This window comes from Mesocricetus auratus, unplaced genomic scaffold (assembly GCF_017639785.1).
Source record: "Mesocricetus auratus isolate SY011 unplaced genomic scaffold, BCM_Maur_2.0 Super-Scaffold_6730, whole genome shotgun sequence".
Taxonomy (NCBI): Eukaryota; Metazoa; Chordata; class Mammalia; order Rodentia; family Cricetidae; genus Mesocricetus; species Mesocricetus auratus.
In genome coordinates, this window is record NW_024429184.1 from 85,649,157 (window position 1) to 85,668,801 (window position 19,645).

A 19,645-nucleotide genomic window follows, 5' to 3' on the forward strand; every position below is an offset into this window, starting at 1 on the left:
GTGTGAAATATTGCCAAGTTGGAACTGAGGAATGTTGGCTGGAAATGACAGGCCATCACTGAAATCATTTATTGAATAAAAGCCTCGTGGAAAATTAATAGTATAATGTATTTCACATCAAAGGTTAGCATCACCATCTTCTCTCAATTTAAAGTGAAATCATAGAAGCCGCAAGCTTCACAAAGATCTATAGATAACACTAAGTCACAGATTGATGGAAGTATGAAAATGGGTTCATTCTACAGATAGAATTTCTGTAGTAGCCAAGCGGTGGCAGTGGCACATGTCATTAATCCCAGCACTCACGAGGCAGGAACAGGTGGATCTGAGTTCAAGGCCAGTCAGGGCTACACAAAGGAACCATGGCTCTAAAAGCCAAAACCAACCAACCAACCAACAACAAAAAGAATTTGTACTGTAATTTGAGAATTACAGGAAGGCACATTAGCTGGGCCCAATGATCTTTTCTAGCCACCAAGTTTTTCTGTCCATTATATAAAAAAAGTTCAAACAGGAACACCCACCCACAAAGGAAGGGGAGGGGGGTGTGTTCCCTACCCTACCGTCTCTTGGCTCATGGGTTTCATTTCGGGAGATTTAAACATAGCAAAGGTTATATTGTTTGGGACCTCTTGTGCAAGAGTTTCTGTGGTAGAAGTTCACAATATAATCTAACTTTCATAATGATGAGAAAAGGTGGCACTATCAACAATATTCTTCACTTCCTAAAGCTGGAAAAGAGTAGAGAGGTGAAATGTACTGGTTCAGATGAGCCTGAATCTGACTGTGAGCTCTGTCACTTTTAACCTCTGTAGTCTCCAGGTTCCTCTCTGTAAAATGGGAGCAACAGGAAGTAACTGGTACTTTGTGTGTAAAGTAACTAGAATGGATCCTGACACATAGTGGACATGCAAAAAAAAAAAAATAATCAAGCACTTGTGTTCAGGTTTTGTTGTCATTATTTTCATTAAGCATACAAATGTGATTTAGAACAGTTTGCCTTTCCTGATTAAAAATCTTGTAAGCCACAATAATAAGGCAAAGAGAGTAGACCTGCTCATCAAAGTCTAGATTCTATTAAAATCAATTCTTCCTTCCCTTTAAAACACTTTTAATGATTTATTTTATTTCATGTGCATTGCTGTTTTGCTTGCATATGTAAGCAGTTCCAGGAGATCTGGCACCTGAGTTACAAACAGTTATGAGCTACCATGTAGATCCTGAGTCCTCTGAAAGAGCAGCCAGTGCTCTTAACTGCTAAGCCATCTCTCCAGCCCCCAATTTTTCCTTCTTAAAGATGAGACATTCTTTACTTTTATATCTCACTTATTTTTATAAATTTTAAATTGTAATAGAATGACAAAATATTTCCTTTTTCCCTTTCCTCCCTCCAGCCCTTCTCATGCTCCTACTCTCAAACTGATAAGACTCTTTATTAATGCACAAACACGTAAACACAACTTGATGAATCCATTTTTGTTGTCTGTGTGTAGGACATGACACTCTTAACTATCAACATGAGCTTCACTTTTGTGATAGTTTACAGAAAGTCTTGTGGGATCTCATTAATCTTTTTCCCCACTCTATACTATTTTTATTTTCATATTATGAGGCATGTTTATGGTGAAACCATGCATATGATAAGAATGTGCTTCCTGCAAGGGAAACTATAACTCAAAAGACCAGAGAGAAATGGCTTCAGACTCTGTAAAATAATGGTTGGTGGTAACTGTACTGTACAGAAGGTCTTAGCTGCCCCTTAATGTTACTACCCATTGGCGATTCTGCAAGTACAATGTGCATATGCAATTTCTAAAGAGAACTGTAATAGCTGAAACTGCATGAGGCAGTAACAGAAACAGCATGATGATTTCAGAGTCTCAGAGAGAGAGAGAGAGAGAGAGAGAGAGAGAGAGAGAGAGAGAGAGAGAGAGAGAGAGAGAGAGAGAGAGAACCATCCACAATGAACAGAAAAATACCACATTAAAATAGTGCCATAGATGCCCAAGTTCTGGTTACACTCACTCAGAGCTCAGACCTTGAAAGATTTTATACATGTTCTCAACTATGACAGTCAGACACTTGCATAACAAGAGTTTAGCACAGGCAATTTATCTCTTGGGGCCTTGGTTTCCTTGTTTGTCAAACAGAGCGATTCTCACCAGGATGACGAGTGATATCATGCCAATCATAATCTCTAATCAATCACAGGCACTCCAGAAATGCATGAAATTTCCACTTTGACAGAAACTTACTCATTGTGTCTTGAAAAGCACTGTCCAATATGGTTGTCACTAGTAACCTACGGTTATTTCAAGTGAACTTATAATGAAAATGAAACAATTTTCAGTTGTCAGTCATGCTGGCCATGTTTCGTGTGCTCAAGAGCTACAAGCAGCCATTGGTTACCAGATTGGCAAGCATCATCGCAGAACTGTCTATACATAAAACATCATGCCAGGCTGGGCGGTGGCGGTGCATGCAGTTAATCCTAGCACTAGGGAGGCAGAGGCAGGCAGATCTCTGTGAGTTCGAGGCCAGCCTGGTCTACAGAGCAAGTTCCAGGACAGTCTCCAAAACGATACAGAGAAACCCTGTCTCGAAAAAAAAAAAAACCAAGAAAACAAAACAAAACAACAAAAAACAAAACAAAACGAAAAAGTATCATGTCACACAGCTGCTAGGGTAGAGGCAACACTGTCCATAAAGAGAGCTGTAATAGCTCAGCTGTGAGAGTGTTAGACTTTAGAGTGGCTGGGTATGTTGCCATCTACTGTAACGGAGATTTACCTCAGTAACAACAGCTTAGTTATGACTTGTTTTTCCTCAGAAAGAAGGATCTGTTTTGCTGAGATGGTACGAGAGACAAACTCTAGGTATCTCCAGTATAGCACATACAAGTGACATAACCAATGTCCATCTGATAGGATGCAGGAAACTCCATCTACTGTCTTTTTATTTTTAAAGTCCTATGTGCCATGACATATTCAAGACTTATTTTCTTTAATAGCCATCTGAAAAAAATGACTGCAAATTATGTCTGATAATATACACCAGGGAAGATTAGCTGTGAGCCCCAGTCTCTGCCTATGTTGCAAACGAAGCTCGTAAGCTGCAAGTTCACTTTTGGTCATTGATGGTTCTGACAAAGGAATTAGAGTTAGACATGGTACAGTCACCTTATTTTTGGTTTTTAATAGTAAAAGACTTCTACACATTTCTCGCCCATTTTCATGTTATCAGATCCCCTTATGTTATATTCTGTGCTTTTATTATCTTCACTTTTGTAAAAAAATCATATATTTATTTTTATTTTATATACATTGGTGTAAGGATGTATGGGGGAATCAGATCCCCTGTAACTGGAGTTAAAGACAGCTGTAAGCTGTCATATGGGTGCTGGGAATTGAACCCAGGTCCTCCAGAAGAACAACCAGAGCTCTTAACCACTGAGCCATCTCTCCAGCCCCCTATCTTCCCTTTCTTAAGATACTCTTTTTATATCAGTTCTTCAGAGGCTCCCTTTTCCTTGTCCTGCCACCTCTACACCTGCCTTACACTGCTGCATTTCCTGGCCTCATGCTTTCAAAGCTCAAGCGAATCTGACCTCATTTTGCAAAGTGCGCAGAAGTTAGAAGATTTGCCAAGGTGTGTACACTGTGAGCCAGCCCTTCCCATTTTCAGCATCCTCTTCTCAAGTCTATTCTAACTTCTGGGTTTAAAGACTTGAAATGGCCAGCAAAATGGGAAGGAAAGTGAACAGATCGAACAACAGCTCAGTTACATGTCCTGAAACGGAAAGGCAGTTAAGTCACCCTCAGAGACAAGCAAGAGCTCAGAACCCAAGACAAGAGTAAACTCCAGGGATTATAGCCTTCCAACTTATACATTCTCAGTCTATAATGCAATGTCAAGGAATAGTGAATGATGAAGATACGGGTATTCTTCCTTCACACCCAAGCGATGGTTAAGGACCATACTGCAATATCATTGCAGAAGTAGTTATGCTTGGAGACGCAAACAACAATCCCTCCAAGTCTCCATTGACACACAGAGACATGCTTCTTCCAAGTGGAAAAACATTCACAGGTACCATATGATGAATTTGTGAAGATTTTATTTCTAACTAAAGCCCTTGAAGTTGACAAAGGAATTAATCAAATGGTCCTAAGTGTTCTAAACCAATTCACAGTGAAGATTTTACTTCTCAAACTGTTTTTATTGACATTCTGGGGCTCAAGTGGGGCTAGGTAGGTCATGAGAGAATAGTTCATGACTTTTCAAACATTTATAAAATTCTCCAATTATATGTGAGACATCTATATTTTATTGCTACTAACAACACTATTCTCTTTCCATTCTATCAGGTTAAAACACAAAAAAATATGAAAGACCCTGTATGAATTTTCCCAAAGAAATTCTATGAAACTGTAATATATTTAGAATAAATTCTTACAAGCACATGTCTACAAGTCCTGTCATAAATACCACTCACCAATTTCCCCTTCCAAATAGTAGCTGACTCTTGATTATCCATTCAGGAGCAATGAAACCTGAAGCTAAATCCTTTAAGTTAATTTCAACCAGTAGATTTTTTTCTCCTCGCCAAACAAATTTCCATTTTTCTGTTCAGAAGCAGAATTGCAAGCAGTTCTGTCCCTCCTTGCTTGTGTCTCTATTAATCAAATGACAAATAAAAACTAGCAAGAGGACACCAAAGGCAAGAGCAGAGATGGGGAACCTAAGCAATGCTCAGATTGCAGCTGGGCAAACAGCAGCCAACATCCTCTTTTCCTAGCCACTGACTCCTGCTAGGAGCACTGTGACCACACAGATGACAGTCACATCAATGCTAACATACATGTCTTCTGCTCACAAAGCCCACCAGCAGTTTCAGAAAACCTATGGCCTTGCATCTCAGTCTTGTTATTTCTTCTCTCAGATAGATAGGTAGATAGACAGACAGATAGATAGACAGATAAATAAATAAATAAATAAATAAATAAATAAAAGGGCAAGGATATTGCTTCCAATTTTCCCTCCCATGGAAAACTTCTGAATATATATATTTCCCAAAATCTTTGAATCACTTTCCAAACTCTAATTTTAAATGAGTTGGATATAGTCTTTGTAGAGATTTGGTAGGGGGAGGGAGCATAAACACCAATAAACCCCTGCTTTCTTCAATAAAAAAAAAGCACACTTGAGATAAAACTTCTACTGCTAACATAGTGGTCACATTGCACCTTAGATGTTTACATTGGCCAGTGCTTTTAGGAAGAATTTACTAAGTGGTGTTACTGAAACCCCGAGGCAGTAAAATGGCCAGCAGAGACTCAGTAGAGTCTCTCCGCTATGATGTCACATACACATTTTAGATTCTGAGTCCTTTCATATGCAATGCTACTGAAATCTCACATCCACTCTGCCATAAAACAGGCACAGGGATATCAAAGAGAAATAAAGGAAAGTAATTAATAACGGCATTCCAAGTTGACACAACTTTCCATTAGTGCAAAGAGACCCATTTCAAAGGTCTGTGAGGATGCAAGTTCTTTTCATGACTGACAGGGCCAACTGATGACAATATACACTGCTAGCATGTTATTTCTGATAGGTCAGGCATGGCTCCAGTCAAATGATGCATAAAAATTTTTTCTTTCCCTTATCCCATTGTTTTATTCCTATTCCATTTCCACAGATAAAGGCCCTGAGGCACAGAATGTATGTTAACTGAAGAGTTCAACTTCATACAGGTAATTAAGTGGCAAATTTGAGACGCAGAATCATGTAGTCCCATTTTAGACTTGACCTTTTAAGTATTACAATGGTTATGAATACTCCAAGGTGACTGATTATGGGTTCATAAGAAAAGATCTGCAGAGTCCTGGCTTGATTATTTAGTAACCATGCCCCTCCCCTCCAACCCCACAGTTAGTCAGCCATTTTATCGGAAGAGGACACAGGAGGCTTCTGTACAGTGGAGTTCATGGGGGATTCTACAAGAAACATGATTTTCAGAATGAGGTTGCACAAAGGAATGGCAGGAATACATACAGAATTGTTTAATGGTTCTGGAGATACAAAGTTATCTGTTAAGAGTTTCATAGGATTCAGTGATGAAAAAGATAATCTGAGAATAAATAGAAGAACAGTAAGAAGATAAAACATTATCACCTATGTACTAAAATACAGTATGGACATAGCCTTGCCTCTGTGTACTAGCCTCTAGTTCCAATACTTCATTTTATTTTTACAACTGTAATTCTCTTACACTTGAAATCAACTGAGCAGATGTTGTATGTTTGCTATTGCACTCAACTTGGTATATCTCAAAAATGTTCAATGCCAACATCATGAGCACCTTGGCCTGAACTTCAAGTGTCTTAGACTAATCAAGTTGTTCCTTGCTGAAGGTCTCTTGAAATACTGATGTGTACCAAACCAGGACCAGTTGAAATCTGATGTCTTCCTGGATCTATTCCTTATGTCACTCATTCCCACAGGAGTTGGCTTCCTCAAAGGCTCAAGATTGGCACAGAGAAAAGATTGTGGATGCTAAGTATATCACAACTCTTTAATATGTTCACAACACCTAAGTAAGTTGTTACCCAACTTTTATTTATTGAATGTGCATCAGAAAATTAAAGGTAATGTTATAAAGAATATTTTTATGATCACAACTACTTTTCATTATTCTTGTTATTTTAAATCTTCAATAGCTATGATTCTATCATAGGTTATATCTTTATTTACACTAGTCACAACAAATTCCTGATCTTCAGGTATGTATAACAGATCATCTCGTATCTCAAAGCTTTCTTCACCTTCGACAGCCAAATGGTATTTTATGATGACAAGAACTGTTCAATTATGAGGTGCTGAAACATCAAAATAGTATGTGTTGTATCTGCCAATATACAGCTCTATGACCTCTAGAAATAATGTTTTCTCGGTTAAATAAGGGCTGCAAATCTTCAGGAAAGTAATTTCTATGACTCTACAATAATAATACAAGGAACTTTAACTTCAATGTTGATTATTATGGTTTATCTTATTTTTTATGGCCTACCAGAAGTCCTTTTAAGGCTATCTGGTCTACCTGAATATTGGAACATGAAGATTGAGAGTAATATTGTTTTTAAAAAGGCAGATATGTCTGGATGTATGTGTGAGTGTATATTACTTACCACAAAGGTTCAAATCTCACTAATGCATTGATGGAAGCATGAATAAAAAATTACATAAAAGATACATACAGGGTAAGAATATTATAACAACACAGAGAAAGATAGGCATTCATTGGTTCCACCAGAATAAATCTTAATGATTCTACTTCTCACTGTATTTATTATTGGGCTTTCTTTAGAAAGTGGAGGAATCATCATAATGGTTCTCCTACCACAATTGTGAAATCACCATTCTCCATTTCTTCCTTTTGAACCCAAGAGCCTAGGCTCCTGCCAGAAGCATAGATATTAACCATTGTGGTATCCCTTTTAAAAGGGAATCGCTCAAGTTTAGGCACTATTAGATAAATAAATCAATTCCACTGTTGAAGACCTAGGTCAAGGTATATGACTATGAAGAATAAAAGCCTGAAACCCAGAAATATTTCATGGCCAAAAGACTATTACTCAGTACCTCTTCTATTACTCCCCACATTTGGGAAGCAATTCCACAGTTCCTTGGGAAGGTCTTGAGGAAAGTGGTGAAGGTATGATGCTCCAATAGGGTATTCGGGGGGGTGGGTAGAAGAGAAAATGTTAATGATTTTATAATTTGTCCTTGTGAAACTATAAATGAGTTGTCTCTACTTCTCTAAACCCAAATGTCTTCAGTTGTTGTGCCTGCATATAGCAAATACAAACAGCTGTCATTCCCAAGTAGCCAATTCTTGTCAGGAAGTGAGAAGAGGCATGAAGAAAGTTCTTTTAAAGGCAGAGGATCACAATTTGAGAAGTAGTGATCCAAGAAATAAAGATGTCAGCCAGACTTGGATTCCATGGGAAAGTGAAAAGATAAAAGCATGCAAAGGCACCATAGCCACAGGGTGTGTAGTTGTACAGACATGTGCTTTGATATTTAACTTAACTGCACAAAAGGCAATTTCATAAAATTCTATGTTTAAAATATAAAGACTTAATTATTTTTCACAATCATTCTGAGACCAATTGTATATGCAAGTGCTTGATCATCCTACTCATCTAGTATTATTAGGAAATACCAGGTAAGAGAGAGGTTAAGTGTCTAAACATCCCTGCTGTCATCCAACTGAATGAGACTAGGAATCAGTCTATAGCCTATGTCTTTTCAGTCCCAACTCCAGGTCAGAAGTGACAGCCCTTAATCCAAACAGCCTTGCAAATTACCAATGGTTTAAGCTACCTGAAGGACAACTTTCAGATTAGTAAACGATGTTTACTGATGGTGAGTGGAATAACCAACAAAATCTATGATTTGAAACACCAAATTTAGCACTGGTGCTTCAAACAGATGCTTTCCTCTCCTGTGTACTAAGAGAGTTGTCATGAACACCAAGTCTCCAATCTGCCAGAGTTCTGAACAGCCATGGTACACTGCAAAATTATTACCCCATCTCCCCTTTCACTGAGCTGAAAAAAAAAGTAGGAATTATCTCTTTTCTGTTAAAACATATGGCTTTAACTACTTTCAATGGAAAACAAAGGCATGAAATAATCACCAAATGTAGGACTCTGTGGCACAGATTGAAATGAAAAAAAAAAAAACAGTATGCAAATTGTCAACATAGCCAACCAGTCAATCAGCTTGCTCTCTGTTACTTATTTCAGTGCCCACCTCTCTGCTAAGCTCAGGGAAAACTTTAGGTTAAATCAAGCTGCCATAGTTCCCCAATTTAACCCAGAACAGAGACTTCTAGCTAGCACAAAGCTAGAAGGTTCTCTGTGTACAAAAGAAATGTGGGGAAACTATTCAATAATGACAAAATTATTTCAAAACTTCTTATAGGAAGTGAGGAATTAAGAAGAGCCCAAGTATTTCTGACAAGGGACCCTGTAACAGAAAAACAAGTAGTCAATAATAATTAGTTTGTGTCTTCAGGCATATTCAAAACATAATTAAGTTGGCTCTCTTTAATAGTGAAATTCCAGGTATTTTTTCATATGATAAAATATTTCTTAATTTTGGATATAAAGAGTTCAAAATTTGCTACCAGCTAATTTAATAATATTCTGGAACAAAATCAGTATACGTAAATGTAAACAATAGTAATTTCTTTAAGAATACAATTATAGTAAGAATGCTCCTTTGATGTCTAAGAAATGTAACTTTTAATAGGCATCTTATTTTGTTTAATAATCTTGGATTTTCAAAACCGAAATATCAAACCCAACTGATTTCTTAATGTGGATAAAAGGGAGCAGTTTAAAAAGTTCAGTCTTCATTCACATAATTACCAAAGATTAGGTCTTCTGTCTGGAACTGCCTAATCAGTGGACAGACAAAGAAAAAAATAGATGTGCATATATTGTATATTCAATATGTATATGTGTCTGTGTATAAGATAACATTATAGTCAAAAGCTTATAAAACATGGCAGAAGGATAGAAAACAGCTGTATAGTAAGTTGGATGTTCCTTGGGTATCATGAAAGTGTTTGGGAACTAGTGAGACACCATGATGGTTCAGCATCCTGAATATACTAAATACGCCTGAATTGTTCACTTCATACTAGTTAAGTTTATCCTAATTAAAAATCAATCAATGAAACAAACAAATATAAAGTAAAATCTAAAATAACACATACCAGGTCTTAATTTACATGCTGTTCCTAAGAAAAGAAACTACTTCAGACCCATGTGTAAAGAGGTCTGTCTCATGTGCAAGAAGACAGATTGTGGACTATAGTTCTAAGGTGCTCAGCTCTGTTGTAATTTTCTAGATAGACAATTAGGTAACTAATTTAGTTAGAATGAGGAACAGAGGCTTCCTTTCCAGTGAAATGCAAACTGCCCTCCTGCCAAAGTTACTCACGATCTTTGTCAGCAGGATCAATGCTCTCCCCTTCTGCAGAAATGAGCATATATTTGTTTTAACTACAGATCTCAAGTCAGTCCATTAGCTACGAGGACTGGCCACTGTAAGCAGAAGACCACCTTTCTAAGTTTGGCTCTATCACTAATGAGTTGACCACAGAGGAGTCACTTACTCTGTCACATGACATTCATTGGATGGAACATGGGACTATACTATGACAAGGTCAGATCATGGGGTGTCTTGTTTGAAGAGCCTGCCTATAGGCTGAGGCTTATCAAAGTATTTCTGACAGCTGTCTTTAATAGAAAACTTCTGATATGTAGGCAACTTACTCATCTCTTCTCTGACAAGTCCAAGGAGTAACAGGTGTTTGCGTGTGATGTCAGGAATGATATGGACCAAATAACATTCTGACAACAGTCATGTCAATGTGAATGGAAGATTTTGGCTTCCAAGTTTCCCTAACTATTTATTTTTAGAAATGTGTATCTTTTGTGAAGTATGCAGGTCTTACCTCCCATAGAATACAATGGCCCTTTAGGGTCATTTTAGAAGCTGCATTTTAAAGCATGAACAGAGAAAAGTTTTTCCTAGAGTAGAGAACCAATAAAATATATCAAATAAATGAAGGAAAGAAGCAAAGGAAAGATGAACAAGCCCCTCTCCAATCATATTATCAACTTTAAAGGACCTGCCCTGAATTTTCCCAATGTCTTATTCAGAAAAAAAATGTCCTCAGAATCATGAATGGTATTTTTAGGGCACTAGAGGTAAGAACATCTGCCCTTCTATGAGGGAGAAGATATCAGACAGCAGTAACACAGCTAGAAAAGAAATTAGGCTGCCATTGCACAGTTGACCTAAAGTGATGGCAGTTTCTCATGGCTTTCACCAGTGTAGGGTCTATGTATCTGACTTGCTGTGTTTGTGGTATGTGGAACTCAGGTTTTACATCCCATATTCTCAAAAGAAGATTGCACAAAGCTACACCAATTCATGAGATGATTGGCCACTTTCATCCATTCCAATCTGAAACTAACCCAGAGCCATTAGCTAGCAAAGCAATGCATCTCTTTGGGGGTATCTGCCATATGATAAGATCTCAGAATCAGGATTCACAGATAAGAAGACAGCGAAGAACAGAACTCTTAGCTGCATGCGTCCCCTAACACAGTTCTTCCATTCCTCTTCTATGCTTTCAAAAATTCCCCTGCCCCCATCTGGTTGGTCTGTACCAATCATTCTGCCATTTACACATGTTCTACTTTGCTGGTAGTCTCTGTTTTACCCCAATATATTTCTTGCCAAAGGTCACATAATTCTTCTTTGTACTCCTTTTCGTTTCTTAGTAAACAAGATGTGGGTGGGTTATCTTCCAGTTAATATTCTTGCATTTTGCTGCCTTGATTCTCATTTGACTTCCATTCCTGCAAATTCGGGGAAAGTGCCCTTGTATAACTTACTTCTGAAGCCTGAGTTTCCTGATCAGTGTTATCAGAGCACACGAAAGATGTCTATTAACTTTCTTCTGTCCAGCTCCTTTAGTTACAATCTATTACTTGTCTATACTAGACATGAAATGAATATCAGTGGGATTGCTTAGCTGTCTCGCAAAGTTTCTAGCCACCCCCAGATTAAAGAACTTAGGAAAGATACATTAAAGTGTTATTTTTTTAAGCAACCAAAATAAGTTGTCCCTAAATAGGAAAGATGAAATCTACTGCCTCCCTCTTAACTTCAAACTGATAATCTCAAGTGAGAAAGCTAGTCCAAAGAGCAGATATAGGATTTCAGCCAAGTGCATGTCAGAGACTTACAGTTGGAGGGAGAAGCCTGAAGCTCTGGCTATTTTTGTTCCCTAAATTCCCTGTGTTCTGATCCGGTACTTAAAGCCAGATGCTGAAGAATACAATATCAAGGAGAGAGGATACAAAGGCTCTGAGGATTCTACAATTGTCCCAGGATTTAGAATCTCTAATGTTAGGTCTGTTGAGTGCAGGGTGAAAGAGAGAACAAAGGCTTCCACTTCTCATACCTCTTCTAAGCTCAGGAGTAAAAGAGAGCAGAGACTCAGATAGGATCTGAGATGGGTAATACACCATCCATTTTCTACGACTGTAAAGTTGAACCATGATGTGGTTCATGCTCATCCATTTTGACTACCACTGGGTTTTGGCTTTTATTTTTCCCAGCAAACTGACATTGGTGCAGGTTTCCTAATAATGATGTTTTTCTTCTGCTATGCGTCAGCTTCATCAGAGAGAACCATCTCAACGTGACTGTTCTTAAGGTGAAATGATCTCTGGTGCTTGCTAAAATAGTCTGATGTAAACCAACTGGGTGGGAAAAATGTTAAGATTTTCATTTCCTTGAAACGTGATGCTATTTTTCAGCTTCTAATTGGAAAAAAGATTAAACTGCAAGCAATTAAGTGTGGAGGAGTGCACCAAAGGTGGCTCATATTTGGGCATATGGTAAATTGATTTGCCATTGAACTGGGAGGCTAATATTAGGAATGGGTGAGCCAAGCCATGTTTTGTGTTTGTTCAGTGTCTCGTACTATTTTTTCAAATGTCATGGGCTCAGCAAAACCCAAAACACATTTCCTCAGCACTTCTCTCTTTTTCAACCCATGTGTATTTTGAGAGAAGTTTAATTCATATGTTTCTGATTTATTTACATGCAAGTCATCAGAATGTTGTTTTGTACTAGCTATTTGATGTCCAGGAAACCCGTTGAGCCTTTCCTTTGAGGTTTTCTCTCCCCACCCCAGGATCAAGGAAGCAATGATTTGCAAATAGTAAAAAAAAAAAAAAAAAGAAAAGAAAAAAAAAAGCTGGAAAAAACGCTCATCAGAATCCCCAATATTTCTCAAAGGTTCAAATTTTGTTCAAAATTCAGATAGTATTAAGTTTGAGTTTAATTCTAACTTGGTGAACTATATTTTGGCGTTCCTAATTGACACTGCCCTTGAAGTTACTGATGTCTTCCTTGTGGGCATAAGTATGCATACTTGCAGTGGATGAAGACCACAAACAGATCCTAAGGAGATGACAAACTCTTCAGGATGAAGTGAGTTCCGTGTGGAACCCGGTAACTGTGGACAAGGCCTCAGACTCCAGAAAGAAAGCTAAGAAGCCATGTTTCCCTTCAGTGAAAACAAGCACGGGGTTTCTCACATATGAATTGCAGCTTCATTCTCTGCTCCAATTTATAAAAGAGAACTGATTCAAGTATGGGTTGGTGACTTATTGCATACACTCATAAATATTCATATCTCTATAAATATTTTTCCATTTGCTAATAACTAGAGTCTAATCAATCAATCAATCCATCTAACCAAATAATCTTTTAGAGTTTCTAAGGATCACAGAGTTTGAAGATGTCTATGTAGCCTTCACTAAGGCAGATTTTTTTTCTTTTTCCTTAATAAGGATGAAGAGACTGTATATTGGAAACACATGAGGAGACTTTTTATCTCTTAACATCGTTCATGTTACCATAAAATTGATCATTTCAACAGGTACACTTGGGTGAGATTTTATTAATCCAAATCAGATTTTAAGAGCTGTTGATAGCTATTTTGTTGTTCACTTTTAAAAGAATTATATATAAAACCAGATTGTCTCCTAAATTTCAGACTGAATACCAAATAATATTGGGCAAGAAGCAGAGAGGCCATCTCAAATGGCAACATCTGCCCCTGTAGTGTTCTTACTCACACAGGTCCATATTTCCTACCAGCCTCTGTGTCTTCTGGGTGGGGAGGCAGATAATCAATGTGGGTAATCTGAGGAGGCCTTGAGAGATTTCAACACATACCCTCTTCAAGGTAGAGATCACTCTCTTCCAGAAAGCTCTTTTCCATTTTCCATTTCAAAACCAGAATGGTGTTAGGATAGAGAAGATTCAAAATGGCTTCTCAAATCAAGTATCTCTCCAGAATGGCTATTGTTAAGTGACCTGGCATGTTCCAAGTCAAGCCAGCAACCCATACACAGATCTGTTTGCAGCAATGAGCTGCTGGTGCTTCTGATGCTTTCAGGAAAGCACTGTGTGTGTGTGTGTGTGTGTGTGTGTGTGTGTGTGTGTGTCTGTGTCTGTGTGTGTGTGTCTGTGTACATACATATACCACACACACACACACACACACACACATACGCACGTTGTTCTTGTTCGTGTTATATCTCCATATTAGACTTCTCAATGCAACTCTCCCAAAGAAGCTAATGGTGGCAAAAACAATAGGTAGAAAGGCTTACTCTTTATATATGTATACCTTAAATTAGCCAAATATCCAAATAGCAGCTTATAAAGTTAGAGTCTTGACTAGAGTAACTCAACTAATTGCTAGTTGCTTTGAATGCAAATATTTCCTAGCATTTACTCATATGTAATATTACAAGATGTCAAAATTAGTACCATTATCAAAGTCCTAAAAAGTCAGTCTTTTAACAAAGTAAGGAGAAGACTTACACACAGCAAAGAAGTAGGCTTAGCCAAATGCCTCGAAGCATAGAACCCAATACATAGACATCTCCATCCCAGTCATGTTCGCCATCTTTTAATAGACACAGTTAAGTTTTGTCATGCAAAGCAAGTATGGAGAACAAACAATTTGGCACCTCATGTGTTTCTTTTTTATTGTCTTCTTCTTTTTTGGGGGGGGGGATAAGGTCTTACTGTATAGCCATGGAACTCAATATGTAGACCAGGATGGCCTTGAACTCACAGAGGTGTACCTGATTCTGCTGTCACCAGAGCCAGCCTACCTTACATTTTAAAAAACTTTATTAAGAAACACCTAATAAATTACAAAAACTTTATTAGGGGCTTTTGTAATTCAGGGTGTTCTGGTTGTTAGGTTTTCAACTGAATGAAGTTATTAACAGAAACACACACACAAAGTACCATATTGCCTTTCAAACTATGTAAACTACAAATTGTGTGTATTACTTTCAAATACAATAGTTGGAATAAAAGGGACGTTTCTACTTGATGGGCCACCAGTCTATGGAACAGATTACATGTATGTCCCAAAGCATCACAGAAAAATGTTCATGGGCAACACACATGAAACATGTCTATAATGTTCTTTTTAACCCAGTTCCTAACTAGAGCTCCCTTTACCTATCAGAGATACAGTCCTTGCTGGGGATCAGTAATAGGGAGGTTTTTCCTGGGCACCCCCTGCCATCACAAACCCTGTAAGGAAGAAGATACTGTGTGTGGCAGACAAGTCTCCAAGCATCTCCTTTCAACAGGGGAAATACTCACAGACATTGCTCTTCCCTGTCTGAGGGCAAACAGACTCTGATAGAGATCCTTCACATACCATTCCCCGGGATTTTTGTGGATGAACTCAAACAGATTCCAAGAAGTGTCTGGAAACATACACACACATACACACACACACACACACACACACACACACACACACACTACTGCTACTATTTTCAGCATCATGTCAATGTTTAACAACCTGAACCAATAGACTTTTAAAAACATCCTGAGTTTCTAGGGGAGGGACCTGATCCCCGGGCCACTTGCTTTTAACTTTAGCATACTCATGACCATCTTGATGGAATGACCTGCTCTAGGGTTTTAATAGACTAGTGGACAATTCTTTTTGTTTGTTTTAATTGAAGGCCCTTAATGTGGGCCACATGTTTCTAGTGGTGATTTGGACGTGCCTAGGAGGAGGCAGGGCAGGGAAAGCAGAGTGGTAGTGAGGTGGGGGCGGAGGGGGGGGAGGAGAAGGTGGGGAGCGGGTGGATGATGAAAAGACCAGTTCCACAAGCAAAGCACATTAGCAACCCAGAGTGGAAAGGGCCGGAAGGAAAACCCACCCACCTCACCCCTGTGCTCATTCTATCAACCTGCAATTGCTGCAATCAAAACCATATGTCGGTTCTTCCAGATCTTTCTCACAGGACAAACATGCAAAGGGCCTCAGGCCTGGCGTTGCCATCAAATGGTAATTGATACCATATGAGCCACAAAATAGAAAAGCACATGCAAACAGCAATCTCTCTCTCTCTCTCTCTCTCTCTCTCTCTCTCTCTCTCTCTCTCTCTCTCTCTCTCTCTCTCTCTCTCTCTCCTGCCCCCCACCCTGCAGCCCTTTCTTGGCCCCTTGAGAGGGATGAAATTGAAGGTCTTGCCGGGCTGCCAAGTGCACCATGTACCACGAAAAACAAGTGTATGAGGCTCCAGGAACCACCTGTAAGTGAGAGAGGGAGGAGGGTCCACTAGACTGAGAACAGGCGAAGGCTAAGGGTCACCCCGGGTTATGGCAAGGTCATCCATCATGGAGGGAAATGAGCACAGGTGTGAAGCCCATCACAAGCCTAGAACAGGGAATGACCCTCTGGTCCCTCCGCACATCCGGCTAGGACAAAGCCTGTCCCTTCTTAACCACATCTGTGAGGGAGTGGGAAAGTGGAAACCACTCCCCAATTACAAGGCAATTAGAAGCAAAGTGACCCCAATCCTGTATCTGCTACTCTCCTTGTCAGAGGCTTTTCCTGCATGCCATTGTTCTCCATAGGAGAGAGAAAAAGAAAGAAAAAAAATCAAGCAAACGAGCGAGCTGGAGGTCCTGGCAGTTGCTGGCTGGCTGGCTGTTAATACAGTAGGTAAAATCCGTCTCTTATTTCCACCCGCACTGACAGAACCGCCAAGTAGCACGCGGCTCTCGCCTCTGCATGTATATATTTTCTTATTAACTCGATCGGGCAGAAATTTGCAGAGATTTGTTTGGATCTGGAAGTCACAACAGAACGTCAGTTTTACAAACCAAGACTCATTCTGTGGTGGAATGTACAGTCCTGGACCAAACCATTCCCCCCACACAAGCTTTTTGTTCCAGTTCCTCCAGCAGCCGCTTCTGAGCAAACAACCGAGTCTAAACACACGCGGTGGCTCTCCGCTCTCTTCCTTCTGCCTAGCCCCTTATATGTGGTATTTTCATCTTATAGATCGTATGAAGTTTAAATATTTTCCAGATGGGACGAGGGAGTACAGAACCCTGTAAATACTCTAAGTTATAAAAGGACCAACTAAATACTTAAAACAGAAGAGCATGACAGCCACATGCTTCCTCTGCCAGCGGGAAACTGGTGAGTTAACGCTGGCAACTTAGGAAGGGGGACAGAGAGCAATCCCCAGCCCCCAAGACTCAAGATGAGCTGATGTCTCCTCATTTAGATCGGATCTATTTATATCCTTTCTATGTAAACCAGTTCCAAAAAAAGGAGATTTAAACTCAATTTAAAATTCAATACATCTCAGTGGTAAGAAAGCTAACTATGTTTATAACCTGATGATAAATTCCACTGTCCAGCAGTGGGGGGAAAATTAATAAAGCCCAGTAATTCCATACGCCTGTCCTGATCCCAGTAGCCCTTCCTCCCTTTAAGTGTGTCAGGACCTGAGTAAGGACCCGTAGACTGGAGGTCCATGACAGCACGGGGGGGGTAATTACGGAACTAAACAGTGGGAGTGCATGGGCAGGGGATGAAGAAAAGTTCTGGTGAATGGCAGTGAAGAAAGGTGGGGGAAAGCAGGTGGCAACAAGGCAAAGCAGCAGTGTCGCTTAGGAAGTGCCAGGCCAAGCAGGCTGGGGACAGACCACTTTGGGGAGACTCGGGCCTTACCTCAGCTCTCCCTTCGTGGTCCACGCAACATAACCCTGTATTTGAGCATCTGCATTGTTTAAATTTCATCCCGTGGTGGTGTTTGCTGATTGGTCAGGCATGGCTGACAGCATCAGAACTGCAATCTGACAGACAAGAACAAGCAGGACCACAGCCCAGAATTCATAGTGGGAGGCAGAGAGGAGACCTCAGGGCTGGGTATATGTGGTTCAGACCTGCAGATGTCTGCAGCAAGGCCTGGGACTGGCCTGGGGGTGGGAGGGCCTAGGAAAAGGCTGGGAGGAGTACATGAGCAGGGGAGGTGGGACAGGCCAAGCCACTCAAATGACCAGGCTCCACGCGTCACCCCGGCGTGAGCCATATCTGGTCCATGTTTAGTAAGTTCTTTCTTGTCACTCCCCGCTTCTCTTACCTCAGAATCAGAGGCTTCTATTCCTCTGTCTGTTTTCATAGATTCACACTGGTTGGGGCTTGCAGGCTGGGGACACTATAGCTAAAATTTCAGGATCATTTATTTATTTTAATTGAGACTGGGCCTCATGGAGCTCAGGCTGGTTTCCAACTCACTATGTAATGAAGGCTGGCCTTTAACTCCTGATCATCATGCCTCCTCACACCTCCACCTCACATGTGCTAGGATCACAGGCATGTGTAACAATAGCTGGCTTTCTTTTCATGTATTTATTTCTCAAAATTTCTGATGTTTTCCCCGGATACAGAGACCCAACCTCACAAAAGTCCCATCCCCCATCCAGCTAACTTAAGGGGTTTCTCACATCTTTTGATTGCCGGCAGTGAAGCAAGTCCTGGGAAAAGACAAGGCAGTTGAAGGTGCTTGGCAATAGGAGGTGAACTGCTGTAGGGACAGTCAGGGAAGAAATAGAATAGAATGAAAGCAAGCCAGGGAAGATGAACCGGGATCACTGGACTCTAGGATATGCCTTTGTTTTGCGTCATTGCCTATTTCTTACTAGGAACCAAGTGCAACTCACTGAAAGTATCAGTGGCTGGCTAAGTTCATCCTCTCCACTCACTTCCAGTCTTTCTCCATCATCCTCCCTCCCTCCCTCCCTCCCTCCCTCCCTCCCTCCCTCCCTCCCTCCCTCCCTCCCTCCCTCCCTCCCTCCCTCCCTCCCTCCCTCTCTCTCTCTCTCTCTCTCTCTCTCTCTCTCTCTCTCTCTCTCCCCCTGTGTTTCCCCCCCCCTCTCACACACACATACTACTGTGGAACACTACAACTGAGGTTACCTTCTATAAACATGACCATTTTCCCTCCTAGGGTTTTCAGCTTACTTTTACTCTAGCTGAATGCCTGGCTTCATGCCTGCACCATCTAGATTCTTACTGCACACTTCTGAAGACAGTTTAGAATTTAATGCAGATATCCCACTGTCTACCAAGGATGCCGCTTGCCTAGCACTTTCTCTTTGGAGAATTGGGGAGGGAGATGGATCATCACACAGCACAAAATTACAGAAGAAGAAAGGATACAGAATGAATCCAGAACAGCAGCAATAACAGACAGGATAAGAGTGGGAGGAAAATGTGGGTCAAGCACAGACCCGAGAGACTACACTACTAAGACCAGGTGCAATGGGTGGATAAAAGGGAAAAGATACTTTGGTTGAGGGGAAGGTCAATACAACACGGAAAGTAAGATCTCATAAAAACTAATCCTTCAAAAACACCACACTGATCTAGCATCAATTTTGAAAAGTGAGCTTCTAGAAGAGGGCAAAATACAAGCATCTGGTTAAAATAAAATAAAAACTCTACTGTGATGAGTCCCCCCAAAAAGAAAAAAAATCTCATTTCTCTCTTTAACTGTGTAAACACTGGCTATATGGATCAATTTTTTAACATTAAGTCGGGAAGACACACATCTAAAATGTGAACACAAGGGAAGGTTCTGGCTTAGAGGAAATGTGTATGAAAAGGACAAAAGGCTAGCGACATAACCATAAGTCA

General features: G+C 40.0%; 1 protein-coding gene across 16 annotated transcripts in view; it reads right to left on the reverse strand.

Annotated features, from left to right (window-relative positions):
• Window positions 1–19,645, reverse strand: part of Tcf4 (transcription factor 4) — a 333,223-nt gene that overhangs the window by 56,060 nt on the left and 257,518 nt on the right. The window contains exon 1 of one of the 16 annotated variants that reach the window (XM_040741649.1): window positions 17,678–17,830. The exons of 14 other annotated variants lie outside the window; for them this stretch is intronic. In XM_040741649.1, the coding sequence (XP_040597583.1) occupies window positions 17,678–17,746 (69 nt within the window). In that variant the 5' untranslated portion in view covers window positions 17,747–17,830. Of the gene's footprint in view, window positions 1–17,677; window positions 17,831–19,645 lie in introns of those variants that run through there. One more of the 16 variants, XM_040741647.1, reaches the window with a different exon arrangement.